General features: G+C 39.6%; 1 protein-coding gene across 1 annotated transcript; it reads right to left on the reverse strand.

Annotated features, from left to right (window-relative positions):
* Positions 1-353: 353 nt before the first annotated feature.
* unm_hu7912 (un-named hu7912) lies at positions 354-13,094 on the reverse strand. Its single transcript, XM_086313702.1, has 2 exons — positions 12,888-13,094; positions 354-4,993 (listed from the first exon to the last, which is right to left on the reverse strand). The coding sequence occupies exon 2, from the start codon at positions 4,939-4,941 to the stop codon at positions 1,732-1,734; it is 3,210 nt and encodes a 1,069-aa protein (XP_086169828.1). The 5' UTR covers positions 4,942-4,993; positions 12,888-13,094; the 3' UTR covers positions 354-1,731.
* Positions 13,095-22,819: the final 9,725 nt, after the last annotated feature.

Genomic DNA, 22,819 nt, shown 5'->3' on the forward strand with positions numbered 1-22,819 from the left:
TGCCTTTTGTACTGTATGTCATGTATGTGTATTAAGTATTAGTTTATCAGCACCAAAGCTGACTTAGATGTCACGTGACAAAGGTGAGAGCATCACCTTTTAAATTTAAAGTCATTTTATGAAAGTTTGACCTTACTTGACCTTGAAAGAGGTCAGAGGTCAAATGTGATATATTTTACTTTTTATAAGTTGCCAATACCAACTTTGTATTTCGACCAATACATGCATTGCTCCACAAGGTGGAGCTCTAATAATATAAAAAGGAGACAACATGACGAGAACTGTATTTATTTAATCTTGTGCCTTTATATAAAGTAGCCCATGAAGAAAAATTCAAAGCCATGAGGTCACTCATTTACTTCCATTTATTATAGATTCATATATATATTTATATATACGTGTGTTATAAACATCACAAAATAGAAACTTGAGGAAGGTCTTGCACAAAGATATAATCAAGTAAAAGGGCAACCTTAGATTAGTCAACAATGGCATTGGAAGCAGGCTTATCATCTGGGGTCAGTGCTGCAGCGCTGTTAGGAACATTCTTATCTCGTAATTTGTGTAAGTGCAAATAGTCTTTGCAGCTCTTGGCTCAAAGGAATTATTAAGTGTTTATAATAAAATAGGATTTTACAATATAGATGTTAAGGTTGCTCTTTTATTGCATATGATTTAATTAGGAACATACTGTGGTATTAGTTACAATAAGGTCTCAAGTTCATGATGTTCAAATGATCTAATATTCAATATATATACCTCTTACATTTCTATGCATCAAATGGTATCTTGTTAACATAATAAATTTAATCATAAGCAATATCAATATTAAAATACCTTAAATATAAATAACATGCTTTGAGCAAAAATAATTATTCATTTACACTGGTAGTTTAAACAACCTAATTCTACAGCTCTAAACCCTTTAGAAATAGCTAACCCTATACATTGCTTTGTGTCAAATGCATTTTTTTTGTTTTCGACTGAAGGCCACTTTCAAACAAAGCAATTTATACAAGAATGACATCAAGTCTTTTCACAAGATGAAATAAGTTCCAACTAAATCGTGAATGGAGTGGGAAAACAACCGGCGGTCTGATTGTACTCCTTTATCTATGAAACAATGACTAATATAATTTTTTTAAAAAAACCACACATCTACAGCATATCAAGGAAATAATACTTAAATACTAATAAACAACAGTTGTAATCTTACAACCACTGTAACAAGATATAAATATATGATTTAGCATTTGTTGGAGAAATTAATAGTGGATGACTGTTACAATATGAAACCTGGCTTTGCACACTATTATGTGTAGGCAATGAAATGTGCACTTAATAAATACTGTGTGCTTCATAAATTGTCTGCAGAGACTGCACAATCATACATGTTCACATCTTAAACACCTGGATAACTGGAGAGCTTGCCTAGTCTACATGCAGGCTATTAACTGTTTAACTGTTCTGTGGGCAACGGGATCAAAACAAGCCAAAAACAACATGTCACAAGTGTGTGTGTTTATGCGTGTGAGTTTTGTGTATCTGTGGCAACAGACAGAAGTGAGAGATAGATAGATGATAGAGAGAGAGAGCGAGAGAGAGAGAGCGGCTGGTCACATACTGTATATACATCTATTTCCAAATCAATATTTAGTTTGCTAAATCACACAATTTATTTCCAGTATATACATTTAGCTGACATCATTATCGTTACTAATTAGTGCTATGCTATATGATATCATCCAAGAGATGGGGGGTGCCCACCCAGTCTAATGTTCTTGGCTCGGATGCTGCCATGATCATGCACATAAACTGTTTCCCTGTTCTCTTATCTATTGGGTATATAGTAGTAGGAGTAAACCTTTTGTTGCTTTCCACAAACTCACACAGCTGATTATAGATTTTGGGGTACTCATGGCGAAGGAAAACTCCTCTGGTCCTGAGCTCACGCTGGATATTGACAAAGCAGACCTCTCGAGCTTTTCTTCCCTCCTCCCCCTCCTTGTCAATGTCTGGTGTGCCCGGAGGGGGAGTGAGGATGAGCGTTTCCATTTCGCTATCCTTCTTGAGTACCTTTTTGTCAGGGCTTGAGGAGGCTAAGGACACCTTTGCATATTTTCGAACTGTTGGTGTTTGGACCCTTGGCGAAGGTCTGTTAGGCACTAGTTCACCAACAGCGATGGATACATTCAAAAGGAAACATTCATTGGGGTCATACTCATGACCTGCTTGCTGCAGTTCCTTGCAGTACTCTCCTAGGTTGTCCTTGAAGCCATCCAGCTCTCTGAGAGATAAGTATGTGGGAGACATGAGGAGGCTCTCAAGCCCAACTTGCAGGAAGTTGTCAGCTGTCTCTGGATTAGCAAAACCCAGAAAGAGGACGCCTCTGCCTCTGGAGAGATAGCCAGCTTTAGCAACTCGTGAGAAGGCTTTGTGGATCTCTGTATTCTCTCTGCAAAACTTAAGAGTGTGTCGACACACACTACTGACACGACCATACAGGCACGTCTCTTTGTGGATCTCCCAGTCGTCCCGGCGACAATTTCGTGAGCAGTAGAAGGTGTAGCAACTGTGACAAGACTTGAAATACAGGCAGGCGTTGAACATATTCTCAATCCGGCTGCATTTCTTATTAGCACACACCATAGTGTCATCTTCATCAGTGCTGTGGTCTGGAGAGCACTCTTCTGCACTTCTTTGTAAAGCATCACACCCACTATCGGGGTCTTTGATGGTGTCGGGGCTGGATTTGGAGGAGGGGAGCTGGGTGTTCAGACATCCTAAGTTCTCGTGCCCAGACAAACCCCTGTCTTTCTCATCATCTTCAGTGATTAGCTGTTTTAGCTGGTCTAAAAGGTTTTCACTGGACTTTCTGCTAGTTGGTGGTTTGTAGTCAACGACCAAATCAGCTAAGAGTTCATCCAGCTGCTCTAGGCTCTGCTGCAGGGAGAAGTTGTTATGTTTCCTATCTTTGGTAATGTCTGTTGCATTAGATGGCTGCTTCGGATGAGCTTCTCTGGGAGATGGTGTTTTTTCATCATCCAGTGTATCCCAGCTAACAGAGTGGACATCACGTCGCCGGCTGTTGCCTGCACATAGGTCATTGTCAGTTATGGTGATCTCTGGAGTTACAAACCAATGTCCACTCTTGCTATTCTTCCACGGATTGCTTGAACCCCTCTCTAGAGAGTTTTCAGACAGTGACAGGGCAGCGTAGCGTCTCGGTGAACTTGATAGGTTAAGAATGACAGGTTGAGATGTAACATCAGAGGATGTGCCGTTCCTTGCTTGGTAAAACAAATTTTCATAACTTCGTCCACGTGGCACTGACTGGTCTCTGTCATGACGTGGATAGAGAATATTGTCCCAAGACTTTGAATGGTTTTTGATTTCTGCTCCAAGGCGACTTGTCTCTGTACAGCTATTGGGAAACCACGGGGGTATGCTGGAGTCTTGTCTTACTCTTGGTGGCGTGTGCTGAGAGGACTGATTAGAGTAACCAGATATGCTTGAGCGATACCAGTCATCTGAAAAGGCCTGAGACATTCGAGGGCGTCGACGACCCTCTGTATGGTATGGCCTTGATGAAAAGTACTGCTCCATAGGAGAGCTAAATGGTTTGGAGTAAACAAACCTTGAGTTATTCATATGATACGGATTGAAGCGGTTGTCCTCACCATAGTAAGATCTAGACAGTGGAGTTTGAGAAAAGTATGAACTTGCCTCACTTGTGGAGTAAGGCCTGCCGTATACAGAATGTGCAGGCTCTCTAGGAAAGTTGTCTGCGTAATACGACCTGACAGGAAGGGTGTGAACCCATCGAGTCCTTGGATCGTACTGACTGGTCACTGTACTACCATGACTGGTTAGACTGGACCGATCATCCTGAAAGTAAGCTCTAGAGTAGGGATGCACTGGATAACGGACTGCATCCTCGGTATAGAAAAACTTGGTTGGTATGTTAGGATTTGAGTAAGCTCTTTGTTCTTGAGTCAGATATGGTGCTGTTGGTGATGGCATTCTGTGCATGTCTAGATGCTGGTAAGAGATAGGAGACATACTGGTAGTGTAATGGTACCCCTGTCTAAAATCTCCACTATAGCACTCACTTGGAGTAGGCGTTGGTGAGGAGACCATCTGTTGAGGCACATACAAACCTCTGCTGCTACTGGCCTGAGAGTATCTCTGCCAAAGGTGGTCAGGACGCACACTGGGAACCTGCCTTGATGTGTGCTGCAGTACAGCAGCATCTGGCTTGATGTCCACACGGCACCTAACATGAGGGGTTACAGCAGGTTTATCTGACTTGTCCTCCTCAAAACAGTCTGATACATAGAGGGGGGCATGAGGCTGCAGTTTGATAGGATGCACCTCATTCAAAAAAGGCCTGTTTGATGAGTAGGAATCTCGCACTGTTTCAGAAGTCCTCAAGGTATCTGATGCAGCCTGAGGTGCATCCCTCCCCTTCCTGGTCCCTGGGGGAGACACTGAAATGGGTACAGGAGTGAGAGTAGCCTTAATCCTGGGAGCACTTTTAGACCTGGATCTCTTTTTTGAATCTGACCACGTAAGATTGCTGGTTTTGTCTTGGGTGCTGTGCTGCTGAAACTGCCTGGTGTTAAACAGATCTGGAGATGAAAAGCGAAGATGTCCCGGTTGATCCAATCCATTCCACGCAAGATCTTTATTTAATGTCTGATGCTCGGGCCTTTTGTAAGGATACTCCATCGAGGAAGAGAGGGTCTGTGGGTCATCCAGTGACTCAATGAAGTCAAAACTACGGCAGTGTCTTTTGTTGATGATTTCTGATTTATCAATCATTTTCAAGTCACATTGCTGGTTGGAGTGTAGAGAAATGGAGGGGTCAGTGATGGGATTTAGATTTATGTCCTGATACAGAGTTGATGCCAGTATATCAGGGGGATGTGTCCGAGTCATCTTAAAGAAACTTCAATGATCTCCATTCAGTGTGATTCAAGATCAACACAGCCTGGGGAAAGAAAAGAGATGGAGCATAATCAGCGTTATTGTTTTCTCTGCCATAGGAAGGCTTACGCACCCATGTTGGCGGTTGCTGGTCTCAACCCATCCAAAAGTGTGCTTTGCCAAACCAATCAAAAGTTTATTATAAAAAGAAAAAACAAACTTTTTTAGCCAATGACAAAATACAACTGTTTCTAACTTCTGATTGGATGGACAGCCTACAGCCCACCTCAAAAGTTGCCCACTACCCGCTTCCTTTTCTCATCTGATCTCATATAATGGGAAATAAATGAAAATGTAAAAACTAAAGAAGAGATGTTGTGACTTTTAATATTGCATAATTTGCTTCCAAGAGGACACTCTGCAACTTACCTGATGGCAACATGTTTGGAACACCACAAAAACAACAATCAGCTGATCCAAGCAGAGTCGGGCAGAGTGTAAACAACTAATCCATGCCTTGCTGTGACATTAAAACGAGGTCATTTTTAAACTGCAATGTCATATTATCTTAGTAAGACCTTATAAATAACTACACATAAAAATGCTAGTGAAATCTGTTGATGTTTTGTGGGTCTGAAAGGACAAAAACATTTCCTTTCAGATTTTTAAATCCTCAAATATCAGAATTGGTCTTAAAAATCCCTCAGTTAGGCTCTATTTAGAAAAACAAAGGTTGACTTCGGTTAGCATTGCTGCTATACCAAATGTGCCGACAGTGTCAACGCCAAGAATGATGAGAATTTTTCTAAAGAGTGGTGAACAGACCACTCATGAATTGAGACTTTTTAAGTGTCTTCAACATATTACAGTACTGTTCTAGAAATAGTGTATAGTATATTGTATTGGTGCCACAAAGTTAGGAAGAATCAGTCCACAAAATCTGGATCCATTCTTCCAAACTTTGTCACAAGAGGAGATTATTTAGGTTATTTAATGCTTTAATTGTGGAGTTGTATTTTTTAAATTGTTATTATTTCTTTTATGGTGACATTAAAATGTTATGTACTCTACGTGTTTTACTAAAGAATGAGCCTATATGACTAAAAGTAAATAAAGGCTCCCACCTATGCAAAAATAATGAATAATCATAATTCTAGGGCATACCATCAAACTGCTAGCTTGATATAGTAGGTCTTCAACTAGCTGAGAAGTTGGGAAGTAATGCACTAGCTTCTAACAACGGAAAGTTTGTTTATTCTCAACTTGCACATTTTCACTCTCTTTCTGTGTAAACCATGTTGGAAAAGTAAAGGTCAACATGCTGAGCTTCAGGAGTGAGGAGCAACCCCATAGCTAACAGCAGTGTAGTTTACAAAGCTCTTATTTAATACTGTTAATGTAGTTATCAAATGCCAATATCTCACTGAGGGCTAATGAAGGTGAACTGCCTTACACTCCCACTTGTGGCCTACTGCACGTGATGCCTTCTTGCCCCACAGTGGCTCCACTTTACCATTAAAGGCTTGCAGCATGCTGCCTTCTGCTGCAGCTAATTAAGAAGGCAGTTTTGAGGGACAAGCCCTATTTTTTAAGACTGAACAAGTGTCTCTGAGAGCAGAATTATCCCTCAGAATATGCACTATGCAAATACATTTCACCAGTCCCAGGGGCAATATATAACAGAAGCAGAGCAGGCTCTGACCACCTGCAACAATGATATTGTTAGTCTTAGAGCCAAAGTGGGACATTTGATTAAAGAAAAAATATAAACGAGGAGTCCAGAGCATGAATAATTAGCATCACGCGATTTTTAGGTTCCCAGACTACGATCCAGCTTCCACATCCACTGATGACCACGGATAAATTTACTAAAATATAACCATCTATGTCGTTCCTCTTACACACTAAAGCATAGTCAATACAACAAACAGTTTAGAGAGCACTACAAAGATGTCACTTTTCTACCTACTCAGATCTGCCTCAGACTTTAATTTGCCTTCATCCCACTCATTTTGTTATTTCCAAAATAGACATTGCGCATTCTCACTTTCCCCTTGTTATCCTGCCCACTAACTGGAAATGGGCTGACCTTCCTAAAATTCTGCGTTACTCATATCAAGGGTAGATATGAACTCGTGACTCTTGATGTTAATAATGCTGCCAAAATTAGAACTGCTGAGGAGCATGAGTTCAGGGCAGATTTTACAGATGATGTGAGAAATGACACTGGGCACAGAATAAACCCAAGTACACCTCACAAAGGGTTTCAACTTATATATATATATTATATTATATATATGTTTATAATGCATATAGTTTGCTTTTCAAAACCTTGATTTATCCAAATATCACAGATCAATGTGAAAGATGAGATTATTCTTTTTTGTAATTTTAATTATACATATATATATATAAACTTCACAAACACTGTAATCATAGTTTGGTTGTTGGCGATGCATATAAGAATTAACCCTTTAATAGTTACATTTCAGGTCTCTAATATTAGCTATATAAACCTTTACTTGGTGTAGTATTTTATATTTTATATAGAAATCTTGTTGTAACTTACAGATGTTATATCTTTTCTAAAAATGGAAAAGCCACAATTTCAACTTTGGTAATATTTTTCCATAAATGGAATTCTTTCATAAACTATTTCATCTTCTTTGATATCTTTCAGTTGCATCTTACTCAAATTCCTTCATGTTTATGAATGTAAAGAATCATTTTTTGAGTGAACCATAACCCCTAATCATCCTCCTCCCCATCACTATAAAAAGCCAAAATTCAGAATTGTTATTATTTGTCCCAACCTCATTGAGCTTGTATTTTTAGAAAAACGAGGAAAAAACATCAAGTTTATGAATAGTGCAATCAGCTGAATATCTCAAGTTTTAAATAAAAAAAAACTTCAGATACCGATGTGTAACTGTGGTAACTGCATATGTGTAGACGTTAGCTCTGAAGGCTTGGGAGTAGTGATGCTGAATGCCATAACATTTAAAATCTGCCAGTAGCTCCAATCTCGCCAAGAAAACGGCAAACTGGTCCAAGAAACAAAAAAAATCCAAATTGCTGTAAATATGTGAATTTCTGTCAGAGCCTGCAATCTCTGGGCCTCCATGAAATAATTAGGAATTAGTTCAGTTTAAAAACAGACCACTCAACTCAGTCAACGGTCCAGAGGAGAGGTTTACAAGTCACTTTTATATGTAAACTGATTTTTTACATGACTATACATTTAGAAGGGTAACCTAAGGAGCTTGGAAAGAAAGGTAACTGGACTCCTTTAAGTTTCTCGAAAACTTTTCACCTCTCATCCGAGAAGCTTATTCAGTTCTAAGACTAAATGGTGGAGAGTCCCGGGTATTTAAGCCCTCGTGGGAGTCGTGGCAGACAGCAACTGTCTGGCACATACAATCCAGTTTTGAGATCCCTTCCCGCCTTAACGCCCATTTGATCTTAGAACTGAAGAAGCTTCTTGGAGGAGAGGTGAAACATCTTTAAGAAACTTAAAGAAGTCCAGTCCAAGGTCCTTAGATCAGTGTTTCCCAACCTTTTGGAGCCACGGCACATTTTTCACATTAGAGAAATCACGCGGCACTACACCAAACAACAAGGTCACAAAAAGCAGATTGATCATTTTTCCCTGCGCACCAGGTATAGAGGAATTGGCTTGGTTTGTCCCCAGCACTACTCATGCTAGGGCTTTCATCTGGGTTGGAATTTTCTCCAGGACGCAGGTCAGATAGACTACTTTTTCTTTCCAAATATTTATCTATTAATATTACGCGCTGTGTCATCTCACAGCATGACTATTATTAGAGAGGGTAGTTGTACTGCCCTCTATTGGAAGAGAATGTAATTGTTCTGCACGTTACGCCGATCGCTTAGAGTACTAATCAGGTGGAACCAGGTAATGTTCCACCATCTTCCACCTAATCATTTCTCACGGCATACCTATGTGCCACAGCACAGTAGTTGGAAAACACTGCCTTAGATTACCATGACCTGGACTGAACCTACACAGACATTTTAAAAGGCTACGAAATCTAAAATGTGTTCATCTACTGGAATTATAATCATCATTTTCAGTAATTTGTAATAGCTTAGTAGTTGTATTTTTCATTTTATAGAATATATTATTTGTTTCCTATACATAGAAAATGTTTTGGTGTTGTTGTCCAAGTCATGGTAAAAGAACTACTGTATATCTAACTGTATATCATTCTTTTAGGGCATTGTATGAATATTAAAAAGATGAACTTTAGATGCAAGCTACAGCTGACAGATGCGGTTCCTAGCATGGTACTAAACGAAAAGGTCCTGCTGAATGAGTGGGTTGCATTCATAATACAAGCAATTTAATCACACCAAACAGACCTCGAGGTTTGTTTAAGCCTTAAAGGGATTTTCTTAGTTTAAATATATGGGTGGCTCCATGCGTGCAAATCGTCTTCAGTCAGAAACTCTGGAGAAGACTTTGGTATGGCTTATATCCTCTGCTGGCTAAGAACTCTACCTCCAGCTCAGTCTGGCGGCTGCTGTTGCCCTCACAGCCCCTCATCAGACTGCAGATGCTGAGAGAGTGTTATCAGCACTAATGTTGAATTACAGTTTGACAGATGAATGAAGCTATAACATCTATAATATAAACCCTGTGGTGGTCTGGTCTATTTGACAGTCTGTTAAGCTGAGAAATAAACAATCCTTTCCCAGAATGAAGAATTCCTTTAAAATCTGTTTTATTTTTACTTGATGAAATCTTCACATACATTTTTAAATAAATCTAGGAATTCCCTCCCTTTGTCCTTCATGTTTTTTTTTTCATTTTCAAACGAGTTGAAGTAAACAATAATTTTAAAAGGTAAGTCTGTTTATGTGTTTTATTTGTGCAAATTAAGATAATCCAGATTAAATGTCCTTTGAAATGTTAATTGTAAAGGACAAAATGCTAAATTAGCAAACTGAGTTTCTTACTATACTGCATTTTAGATATTTTAAATACATAAAATGTTTATATATTTTCCAAGTAAATCTAAGGAATTAGGGCTGTTCGATATAACGATATATATCGGATGACGATATAAAAACGTCTATCGTTTCATTTTACGCTATCGTTTGTTTCGTGGTGTCGCAAAATAAACTGTTTACGGCAATATTTTTTCACGGTTTTGATGGTCACTGTAGTGGCTATATTAATTTCTTAAAGTTCTCTCTTTCTCTTATTTTTAATATAACCACACTACGGACGGACAAGCGCCTGTTTTACGACAACGACGGTAACACCATCACGTGTCCGCTTGTTTATTTTCCACATAAACCTTTCACAATAAAGCTCAAGATCCTGTTGAGACTTTTCAAAATAAACTGAACCACGTGAAAGAGTATGCAGAGTGTTTACGGATGAGAAGAAAAAAAAAGAGCCGTCAGGTGCTAAAAAATAAACCTTAGACTCAAACGTTAGAACAGGCTTTCCCCCGCAACACTTCACGCAAGTCGAGCTGCCCGAGATTCACAGAGTTTACAGAAAATTTTTAATTTTTGTGATTTATATCGTTATCGGACGATAGATGTCTTATATTGGGATATGAGATTTTGGTCATATCGCACAGCCCTATAAGGAACTACTTCCAATATGTGTAAGGGTGAGTAGATATAAATGTAACATAAGCTTAAAAGACTAACCCAATTAGAAAATTTCAGGCCAACAGCCACAACTTAAAGCTCACTGATTACTAAGATTACTGAAATATAAATGAAATACAGCAATGTACATGCTTATGTCGCCTTTCTGTAGCAAGTATTACGTTAGCATAACTATGTAAAGAAAGCTGCTCTGAATATTTTCCAATAAATAACAGACAACTTTGACGAATCTCTGATTAAAGAACAACCAAAACATTTTGTTGTTTTTGTTTATTTGGGGTTTTTTTTAAGGCCTCTGGAGAGTATTATGGACAAAATGTTCCAACAATGGGTTTTTATGTGTCACACACACACACGGGCTTTCTTGTTGGCACTCGCCCACAAGCCAACCCTGAGTTACCATCTGTTCATCATGACGAGAGAGGCCTGACCAGCCATCTCTGTCATGTCTCCACAACACACCTAAATATCACGTCTGTTCACAACAAACCCCGACACACACAAGCGAACGCATACACCGCTATTCACTGATTTTCATGGTTTGTTGCGTTCATTGTCACATTGTAAAGCACAAATATGAATATTTTTCTACTTTTAATATGCAGGAATAGCTATAGTTATATATACTAATTAAAATAGGGTTTCTCAGATTTACAGACAGGAAAATCCAGTGGTTAACAGACAACAACAACCAATCACAGACATTTAGGGGTTTAGTTAAATATTTCATTATGTTTGACCATATGAAGCCATTTGTAGTAAAAACTACTGCACCTAGTGTGACTACTATAACAGTAAAACATGTTTTGTAATGTTGAGAAAAGCTTTGTTCTTCTTTACATAGCGGGTTAGATAGTACCACGCGATCTCTTCCGGCATGACTGGGACCACTGTCTTGAATGCTGAATGTCAGTGTAACACAACTGCGATTGTCAGACTAGCTCTTGTTTTAATTTATTACAAATAAATTACCAATGTCCTATTAATGATAAATCTAGAAATGATTTTTTCCTATTTAGTGCCACTAAATAGGAAAAAATGTTGAACCTAGCTTCCAATCTTTCTATCCTTAAAAATCTAAATAAATACTTTTAAGGAGGGGCTTGCAAAAACTAAGGCCTTGTTGAGCTCTAGTTTTATTATTATAGCACTGTTATTATCATTATTATTAACATTTAGTGAGCATTCCAATGCCCAAATTTGACTCAAACAAGGACACAGCTTTAATCCTTTAATGGATATGGATGAACAGTGCTCATCAAATTATGTCGTTTCCCGATATTGGTAAAACAGCCTTACAAAACTGATCCCCAAAGTAATGCTAGAGCATTCAACTGCACAGGAGATGCAAAAGAAAATTTAAAAAGAAATTGTGCTGCATATAATTTTGAAGGTTGACAGTAACTTTAGGTCTCTCGCTGACACATCTGTTAACCAGAATATTGCTTCCAAATCGCACTGATCCAGGAGGAAAGAGGGAAGATTTGTGTTTTGGAATTTCAGGATGGGACAGGACATCTTGACTCAGTGAATCCACAAATTCCTTCCTCTGTCTTCACGGACTAAGCTTTCTCCTTAATAGAGAGACTCCACTTTAGCACAAGTAGAAAAACCACATGCCACATACTGTCTCCATGGCTACGGCACACAGCAAAGAATCCATTAAATGCTCCTGCAGTTGCACACTGAGAGCAAAATCTCAGCCTGAGGAGAAAAAAAACATCAACTGATAATCGATGCAAACATGCGTGTGAGCAGATCGACCTGTGCTACTTGATTTTAAAGGATGTAACAGTAATTTTACATAACAGCCTATTCATAGAGCCAAAGGCTGTACTGCATGGTATTAGGCTTTACGTTTCTTATATAAAGCTAAATGTTCTGTATGCAGTCCAGAATTAATCTGAGATCAAATCCATTTGTTTGCCATATTAAAGAGTAACAAAAAGCAACTTTAAAGACTGCATTCTTTCCTTTTCTATCACAATCGTGCTGCAGATTTTCCTGAAACCTCCCGCGCCCAAACCCAAAGCAAGACGCATTGAGCCTCGAAGCCTTACCAAACATTTGCTCTGATACACTCGGGCAAATCTTTTTATTTTGGTGCGGCACGGACGGCCCTCCATCCTTTGTGGCTGACCTAACGCCTTTGAGTCCGGAATGACATCATTAAAAAGAAATAAAACATAAATACTGAAGCAGCCACGGGGTTCAAATCAGGACGGAGCCCACGGAGAAGGCTAAAGAGGGGGAGTTCGAACAAGTTTGTTGCGGTAAATGTTTCGAGAGTAAACGACGGGCCTTCTTACCGTCTCGCCAGTGAGTACATGGCATGCGGTGGACATGGCGAAGCGGCAGCCTTGCTCTCCGTGTGGGTACGGCGTTAGCCCCGCTGCACCTGCTGTGCGCCTGCCGGAGCCCGACACCTGTCCTTCATGCCCATTTCACATGTTGTGCGCTTCACCCCGCGATGCTTCTGTGTGTATGTGCGTTTGCCAGTGATGGAGGAGGTGGTGTGTCTGAGCCTGCGCTTGTGCGCGTGCCTCTGGGGGCGTGGTTGTGCGTGTTTTTGTGAGGAAGGGAGGGGTGGTGCTGAGGGAGCTGGGGGCATGTGGCAGTTCGAGCCTCGGAGCAGCACCGCGGTGTCGCTGCGTATCTGAGTCCCTTAAAGGCCTTTGCAGGGGCATTTCCGGGGGTTTCTGCGCTCTGCAGTCACTGATGCTCATCGTGGAGGGAAAGCAGAGATGACAGCTACATTTGTACAGTTTTCAGACGTAGTTTAAGATCAACTTGGATTTCCCGTGGTTCTTGACGTAACTTCTGTTGCTCCTCTCATATTGATGGTCATGAGGTAGAGAAAAAATAGTCCTGTAATTGGGACAACTGACTTTTTTATTTCTTTCTTAATCGCCTTGTTGTTTAGGGAAAATAGTGGAAAAACGTCCCCTGTAATTTTTTAAACCCCAAGGTGACATTTTCAGACAGCTTTCAGGTATTCAGTCCGTTAGAATGTATGGTACAGGGTGGCATCAGGTAATAGCATTTGACCGGCCTTATTCTGCAAATGTCAACCCTGTGGATGTGAAAAACCGCATTTCTATAAAGTCACAAATCCTCTAATTAAAAATTATTGCAGCCTAGTTTCTCCTTTATTATCTGAAGTTTCTTGGCAATGCCTTGATTCAGTCAAATGTCCCCTATTGATTTTAGATCTTTGCTGTTGCAGGCATCCGCTCTGCTTTTAATATTAGACTTAAAACTTTCCTTTTTGATAAATCGTATAATGAGGGCTGGTCAATGGTCAATGGTAACTTTATTGTCCCTGACGGGAAATTGATTCGCAGTATGTCAAAACAAACAACAAACATACAACCAACACATCACATACACTCATTAAAAAAAATACTATAATATAATATAAGCCTGATAAAACAACCTAGATTTTCCATCGAAAAAAGTGCAATGTGCAATGGCAACAACACTTACAATTTAGTGTTGTTAATTAAGATAATAGCACTAGGTACAAACGACAATTTGTGTCGCTTCGTCTTCACTGCAGTCATTTTATAACGACGACCTGATGGAAGCAGTTGAAAATCGTTAAAGAGAGGATGATCTGAACACAACAGGACAGAGGTTGCCTTCCTCAGCACCTGCCTGTTATAAAAGTCCACAAGCTGGACCTGAGACCTCCCTGAAATCTTGCTCGCCACTTTAACCAGATTGTTAAGTCTGGTCTTATTATCCATGGACATACTACCGTACCAAGCAATGATACAGAAAGTTAAAACAGATTCAATAAAACTTTTATAAAAGAGAGTCATCATTTCAGATGAAACATTAAAACCTCTCAACCTCCTTAAAAAGTATAGTCTTTGTTGGGCCTTTTTCACTGTAGCAGCAAGATGTGACTCAAAGGACAGGGTCTTATCAAGAACAACTCCCAAATACTTGTAACTATCCACCATTTCGATGGCTGCACCATTTACCACTGTAAGCGCAGGATGAGGGGATGACTTCCTGAAATCAATAACCATGTCCTTGGTTTTCAAGGTGTTAATCATTAAGAAGGACTGATCACACCATGAAACACACCATGGATCAGGTGACCCTGAATTAGGGCTGCTCGATTATGGCAAAAATGATAATCACGATTATTTTCACTGAAATTGAGATCTCGATTATTTGACGATATTTATTTAACCCTTTAAGACCTACTATAGAACCAAGTCCGCCAGAGCTTATATTATTTTTTTACATGTTGTAGTGCCATTTGTGGGAGCATTTCAAGTTGCTATACAACTGTTATAGCCCATATTTTAATAATATGTATGCATTGAGTCCATAGTAACTACATTAATTGCAAAAAAGTGCAATAAACTACAAAAAAATTGAAAACCTTTTTGGGGGTTTTTTTTACATATATTTCTACTTGGAGAAATTTAAGAGGTTTATCCCTCAAAACTTTAAATACAAAAAAGTTTCAAAAAATAGTTTACAACAACAGGAAATTTATTTTGAGTGTCTTCATAGTTTTATTTTGGAGATACAGCAATTTTTATATACACTGCAGGAAAAACGAAAAAACAAGCCTATGATGCAAATTTGCAAAGAAAACAGCATGTGCATCAAAATAACCTATTTCCAGCAGTGCAATTCGAGTTCTAAGCATCCCAGAAATTATTCAGAAAAGTCAAACATGACTTATAAAAACACTGGTATAAGGCCTACAAGTAAAAAACTACATTTTCCGTGAAAATGATGTCACTTCCGGTTTCTGGCAGGAAATGGCGGACATGCGATCCGGTTGTTCAGTCTGACGTCACTAGCCGTGTCTGGGTCTAAACTCTGGTGCAGGTCCATATATGAAACGATCACTATGGCATTACTGAGAGTTGAAAAACTGTCTAAAGTCTTTCATCTTTAATAAAACGATCAGCGTTCTGCTCTACCAGGTGTAACAATTGAGTTTAACATCCAGGCATCCATGAAAACGGAATTTATGACATTTAACGGAGTTAGAAGTTAGCAGGGAGTTAGCTCGCTAGCTTCTATCTAAATACAATATAGCATGTCCTGACTGCGGGGTTTTGGAAACAAATTAAAACGTACAGCTCTGTTATCACTTCCAGCATAAATGAAGACAGAAAACTAAACAGCAGTGACGTTTGTAGGGTTACTGAAGTTGGGCTAGCTGGTATATAATGATGTGCTACGTGACCGCTAGCGACACAGCTATGTTAGCATAATATAAACAAGCTAACTTTTTTTCCACTCGATAAAAGTTACCGTGAGTGTTCTCGGTGGTCAGGAACAAATGTAATCGCATGGCAGGATGCTGTAAAAGGACCAAACTTCAGCCAGGAGAACAACTGAGATAATCCATCCATACAATACGAGGTTAGTCATTCATATACTGCTGCATGGGCTGGGCTGTAGTTACATCCTAAGGTTTTAAAAACTGAGCTTAAATAAATGGGAGGTCAACAGTGATCACTGACTTTTTTAGGAGCTTTTTGAGATCAAATAGAAGAAAATACATAACATTAAACATGTTAACAACACAAAAGCCATATTAAACGCAGACTACCTTAGACCCGGAAGTAGGATTCGTCGCGTCATCACTGAACAACCGGATAGTTCGTGCTGACGTCTGTTTCACTGTGGGAAGTGTTACGAACAGCTGATCGGATCAGCAAAGCATGTTTCTGGAATATTATGTTTTTGTTCCTGCAAGCGCTTTTTATGCAATTTTTGCAAAGCTTTATGTGGAAGGAAACCGTGACCGAGGACAAGCTGATGGCATAAGATGTAAGTACAACTCCTCTGGTTTCATATGCAAAAAAAATTATTGCGCTAGCTTACGCGGTTCAGGTTCTACAGGGATTTAAAAATAGTTACACAAAACAGAGCATGCTGCTCTGACCGGCTTTAAAGGGTTAACAATAACAATGTATTGAATAATGACTTTAAAAAGTAATATAAAATAGTGTGCAGCACCACTGAAGTTTTTTTTTTTTACCTCTCTTTTCAACCAATGGCAGTCACTCTCCTCTCCAAATAACTTCTGCTTAGCTTTCCGAGCTTCCCTTGGGTCCTCTTAATCAGCGGTCTCCAAACTTTTTTGGCGCCACGGACCGGTTTATGCCCGACAATATTTTCACGGACCGGCCTTTAAGGTATCGCGGATAAATACAACAAAATAAAACTAGTACCAGTACTGAAAAAAAAAGAAGATTTATTCATAACACACATGAAAAGACCAAGGAGAACCGAGTTAACAATCAAAACGATAACAAAATAACCCTGAAAATCATACATTTCACACCTGAGCCTCAACTCTCGCGGCCCGGTACCAAACGACTCACGGACCAGTACCGGTCCAAGGCCCGGGGGTTGGGGACCGCTGCTCTTAATTGTTGTGACACGTGTTCGAAATGCAGAGAGGTGCGCTGGATTTCGAACACGGAGCAGCGCGAGAGTAAAGCATGAGGGAGGGGCTAATAATCGGCTCAGTCATTTTTAATGATCGTTGAAAGCCCAGATCGTAATCGTGATTAAAATTCGATTAATTGAGCAGCCCTACCCTGAATCCTCACTTAGTTACACTCGAATAAATCTTAGTCTGCTGGTGGCTTCCCATGATGCTCTGAGTGTTTCTTCTTCACTCACCCCTATGTGTTCTTCCTGTTAAAAGGGAGTTTTTCCTTCCCACTGTTGCCAAAGTAATAATAATAATAATAATGGATTGCATTTATATAGAGCTTTTCGGGACCCCTCAAAGTGCTTGTTCATAGTGAGTTGTTTCAATGTTTGACCTAACAATATAAAGTGTCTTGAGCCAACTGTTATTGTGATTTGGCGCTGTATAAATAAAATTGAATTGAATTGGATTAGTCACGCTTTTCTTAGCCCGCCCACTGCTACTCGCATCTGCCCCAAAGTCTCACGTCGCCACATCTTCTGCATTGTCTGAACTGATGATGGGGACAGCTGGCTTTGAGCCCCAGCCCAAAGCATGTGACTGGCGCAGCAGAACTGCTTACTGAAGCACTCTCACAGCAGATAGAAATCACTACAGACAAACTGTGCTGATCAGGCAGAAGAATGCAATAATACTTACCTCTGACAGATCTCATTTTGTTACAGGAGAAGCAGCTTTCTGCTTGAGCACACTGGAGTATGACCACTTTTCTTATTATTATTATCTCTTTTCCTGCCTGCTCACTGGTTACAAAACACACATCTAACTGGGACTCCATCTGTGAGATACCACGTGTACGAGATATGATTCAGAATACAGTGGATCTCACATTGTGGCATCCAGCATTCCTGAGAGTGGGATCTATCCGAGTATGTGTGAGTCACTCTCTCTCTCTCTCTCTCTCTCTCTCTCAGAGTACACTGGCATCAGTTTGTGTCAGCTGTTGGTTACCATGCATAAGTGTCTGTCAGCTTGGTGATAGCAGGTGTCTTAGGCACCTTGTAGACTCTAACAGAGAGGAAATAAGTGGCTTTCTGTTGATTAGAGACTTCTCTGACAGGGATCCGTCAGGCTTACATCACCGCAGATCACTGCTTCACTCTGCTTCGACTGCTTAAACAAGCTTCAATACTTGAAGGTTGTTTCAATACGGTAAACACCCTTCAGCTCTGCAGCTCTCTCTAGTTAACTCTATGGAAGATTAAGTGACTCTGCAAACTTTTAGTTCTCATCTCCATGTTCCCATTGGAGGAAATTACATAAGAGATGTGGAGGTGCACACACACAGTCAGACCCCATCACTTACAAATTCCAGCTCCGACCGTGGCAGGCTAATAGAAAGGAACTGAGCTTCTTTTCTGGCCTGTAATTATATGTCTGACAAAACAAGAAAAACACATTAGACTGACATGGTAAGGCAGCCATGTTAAAAGAAGAAACCCCAGGGAAATCACCAGGGTCGCTAGGGATATTAACCATCCACTGCAGTGCTGAATATTTTACAGAGCCAGAATTAGACCTGTTGGGTCTGTTTGTGACTGAATGTGGTGAGTACTTCAGTTCCTTCAGAAATATCATCATTAGGGCAGTCATGTTATCAGATTTTCACACTGTGGTCCAAAGAGTTTATGTTAAAGATATTTTCCCAATATCTAAATTACAAAATATATATCAGTAATAACCCTACCAGCAAAAAAAATGTGGATTTTTGTCTATCGTGTGTTGTCTTTTTTTAAGAAAATAAATGAAACTCCAAATAAAAGTGCATGAAGGCAACAAGCGTCTGTAACCATATATGTACAAAAGAACATAAAAAGAATAATCCCTCAGTTACTTACAATATTTTCATATATGCATTATTTACTTGATATTTTATTTTTAAACCTCACATTTATTGTTTACTTCTGTAGGGGCATCCCTAGCTGATTTTAATTCAGTGGACTTATATTCAGAGAGTGAAGTGTGGCAGTGATAAATCTGAAGCTTCACTGGGAGATGCTTCCAGTCTTCCCTTAATTCCAAAACCCAGATTATGTCCTCAAGAAATTAAACCACTCAGTCCTCTCTCTTCAGCCTTCTTACCCCAGACATCATTTACAGTTGTGCAAATCCATACAGGGTGTTCGCCTCTCAGGCAGCATGCTCCATTAGGATTTAGAAGCAGCTATGTGAGGTGTTTGGATGCTCCTTTGGCTCAGTAGGATGCTGTACAATCCACAGAGTTTTGATTCAAAGTGAATCAGATTAAATCATATGCAGAAGATCGCAGAGAGAAGAAGAACTGCCGCAGGCACTTGGTGTCGGCGGGTAGCTCATGCTCCACGTTACAGAAGTTGCAAAAATTAAGTAATTTCCTGATCACTCCCTGAAGCAAACATCAAATTATTAGTTTAGTCCCACAGAAGAGAATACAGTAATAACAATGGAATTACGTGCACTTGTCCTGTGCTTAATTAGGAAACTATGTTTACCCTGGCTGCACAGAAAAAGAACAATCCACTCCAAGTAACACTTATAAACAAATTCATGTACAAGCCAAACCATTTGGGAGCAGTATCCATGGTAACGCACACTGAGTAGGAGCAAAAGAGACTGAATTCATTTCAAAGGGAATGAAGAAAAGTGCTGTCCACAGAGACGATCAAAATCTATGTCATAATTTTAAGATAAACTGAGGTGAAAATGTGCTTGTAACCCTGCAACAATCTGCAAATGCACCACAGCCGGGATTTGGCAGCGCAGCTTTATGTCGACTGTACATTTGGTAGAGAGATGCGACGCGGATGCCTCTTACATCCCAGATTATCTCCAGCAGAGATTGACAGCTTAAAGTTAAAACAAGGTTCGCCATAAGGAGACCCCTCTGGCAGCCTCCTGGTAAAAATAAGACGTGATGAAAGACCTGCACTCATGTGGGCATATTCTCAGATCCTCCTCTCAGTACATGTAGGTCAAAGTAAGAATAGTGTAGATGTTATTCACAGTTGCACTGAGCAAACACAAACTCCTCTGTCCTTGCCTCTGGAGTCACACTAAGACATCCCATGGTGAGATTTAATTAAATCTTCATAGCACACTCCTCACTCATCCTTCATCATCTGCCATTTTGGCTAAGAAATCATCCAAGTCATGTGTGTGTGTGTTTTTTTTAAGGGAAAACACATTCAGGCCTTGCATAGAAACAGCGTGTTTCCATGCAAAAGCGCCTGATAACCTGACTCAGAGATTTTCATGCAACCTGCAGAAACCGAATGCAAACTGTTAGCTCAGAGTTTCAAGAGATTTCCAAATGGTGATTAAGGTCAGCAGGCGGTTTTATGATGCAGAACTGTCATTAAGGTCCAGCTATTCAAGACAGGACAGACAACAAATCTTTTGTGCCTCTGTTAGGAAGAATCAATGAGGACCTTCTAAATATGGATGTCATTCACCCTCTACCCCACATCAGTACAATGCAAAGTAGTACTGGGTTGCACTAATTGTGCGAGGCTGTAGATTACGTATAATCATCAGCCACTGTTTCCCATTTGAGTGCTGAATAACGCATTCAAATCCTAAACTGACACCACATTTTCTTTTCTTTTTTCCCTCATAAAAGAATGACTGAGGACATTTGCTGTATGCATTTTGTACTGAATCTATTACTTGTTATTTGAGCCCGGTGTCTCAAACTGTTTCTATTCAAATCCTGCTTAGTAAGCCTATCAAATGACGTGTGCAAAATCAGCTTTGACACTTGCTTCAGTTTGTGAATAAACAGCATTTTTAATGTATGTAATTACACATTCTGGTTCTAACCAATGCAGATGCACCTGTGCTTTGCAGCTTCTCTGGGCTGTTTAAATGGGTCAGCTCTAGAAATATCCTCCCTCAGAGAAGTGTGGCCTCCCTCCCCTTTTGTCTTCTCCCTTGTCTGTAAAGGAACGAGAGTACTGCTGGCAATAGCCTTGAATGCTTTATTTGTGAGCAGCAAAGTCATGAATGCTACATTAGGATGACTGCACAACAACTGGACTACATGAGAAAAGAGAACGACCATCAAAGTTTCTGTTGTTTCTTGAGAAAGGATTTTCCAGGCCATGATCAACTCTGTCCAGTAACAACCGGCTACATTCCACCTAGTTTTTTTAGATAAAAGTAGCTTTAAGCAACAAATTATGTACTCTTTCAAAGCCTGAATATGCTGTACTTTGACTAGATACCCACAAAGCATTTGATTTCACTGAATGGCCTATTTTACTGAAAACTCCCAAAGAGGTTTGGATTTATTTTGGTGGATGGGAATGAAATGATCCATCACTATGCTAAATCTTCTGTTATAACAAATAAGATTATGTAAGTCAAAGGAGCTTGCAAAGAAAAGCGTCTGGACTTCTTTAAGTTACTTGAAGACGTTTCACCTCTCATCCGAGAAGCTTCTCGGATGAGAGGTGAAACGTCTCCGAGAATGAGAGGTGAAACGTCTTCAAGTAACTTAAAGAAGTCCAGACGCTTTTCTTTGCAAGCTCCTTTGACTACGATGACCTGGATGACTGAGAACCTTCACAGACAAGATTATGTAAGAGCATCAGGTTGTCGTATTATGCTGTATGCCAGTGATTTGCTTGTTACCTTAGTGAATAATTGATATAATTTGGCTCTCCAGACCATGAGTAAGTCAGCCCACCCCCCCAGCCTGAAATACAGCCGGTGAAAAAAACATGCGTCACTCGCTGTTGCTCTCTTAATGTCTTACAATTGGTAAGTAATAGTTATGATCTCAGAAGTTCACTAGATTCTTATTCAAATTAAATATACATTTGATAAATTCTCTTGTAGTTTGATTACTTACCACACCATTGCTAGACAACACTTTTGATACAAGGTGTGGATACGCAACTTACTCTGTTATATACTTTTCATTTTGTGAATGAAGCTGTGGTACTAGTGTTTTTTCTAGTACCAAACAGTACAAAGTTCATATTTGTGATTCATATTTCATGCTTTTATCTTTTATGGAGGCTTGAGAAAAGAATGAAATGTGAAGGATTGCAAAGTCTTATATTAAGAGTTGTTCAATAATACAGCAGCCACTGGTTAATTCAGTTTAAAGTGATTCACTGTTTTCATTATTCTAAGGTCATGCTACATAAATTTTACCCCTCTATGTCTCTAGTCTGTGATAAATGTAAATTAAATGATGTCACATTTATTTTGGGCTTGTCACACCCCCACCCCTCCATCTTTTTTTCTGGGTTTTATCAAAGGACTCTGTCATTTGTTCCTTTACTTCTTTAGTTCATTCCATGCACAACACATTTCATGACGCATTAAAAATGTATATATTTTTTAAAATTTATTAGATTTTCTTTCCTGATCAGATGAGCATTTTACCTGCAAACGAGACCTAGATTTGTCAGGAAGGAACAGCCACCGGGCAGCCAGATAAGAACTGCAAGCAAAGCAGATAGAGCTTTAAAAACCACGGTGACCTTTCATGAGCGAGCAGCTATAAAACATCCTGCCTGCAAATTGGATTTTGCACTCCAGACACTTTTGTCTGCAATGAAAACTTTCAAGGAAGAAAATAAAGAATCAATCTGGTGATTAAAATTGAACGCTCTCCCTCTCTCTCATTGCATAAAACCTACCTGCCAAAACATTTGCACAGACAGATGAGGGAAAGGAAAATCTAATTTTAATGTAGTTCTTTCAGCTGTAGATGCACTCACTGAGTTGTACAAGACAAGGCAATGAAACACATCCCTCTTCACATTA

The sequence above is a fragment of the Aulonocara sp. 'chitande type north' Nkhata Bay genome, linkage group LG12, assembly GCF_057382095.1.
Source record: "Aulonocara sp. 'chitande type north' Nkhata Bay isolate Kocher_YH1m ecotype deep benthic linkage group LG12, A_spYH_male_GT1.1, whole genome shotgun sequence".
Taxonomy (NCBI): Eukaryota; Metazoa; Chordata; class Actinopteri; order Cichliformes; family Cichlidae; genus Aulonocara; species Aulonocara sp. 'chitande type north' Nkhata Bay.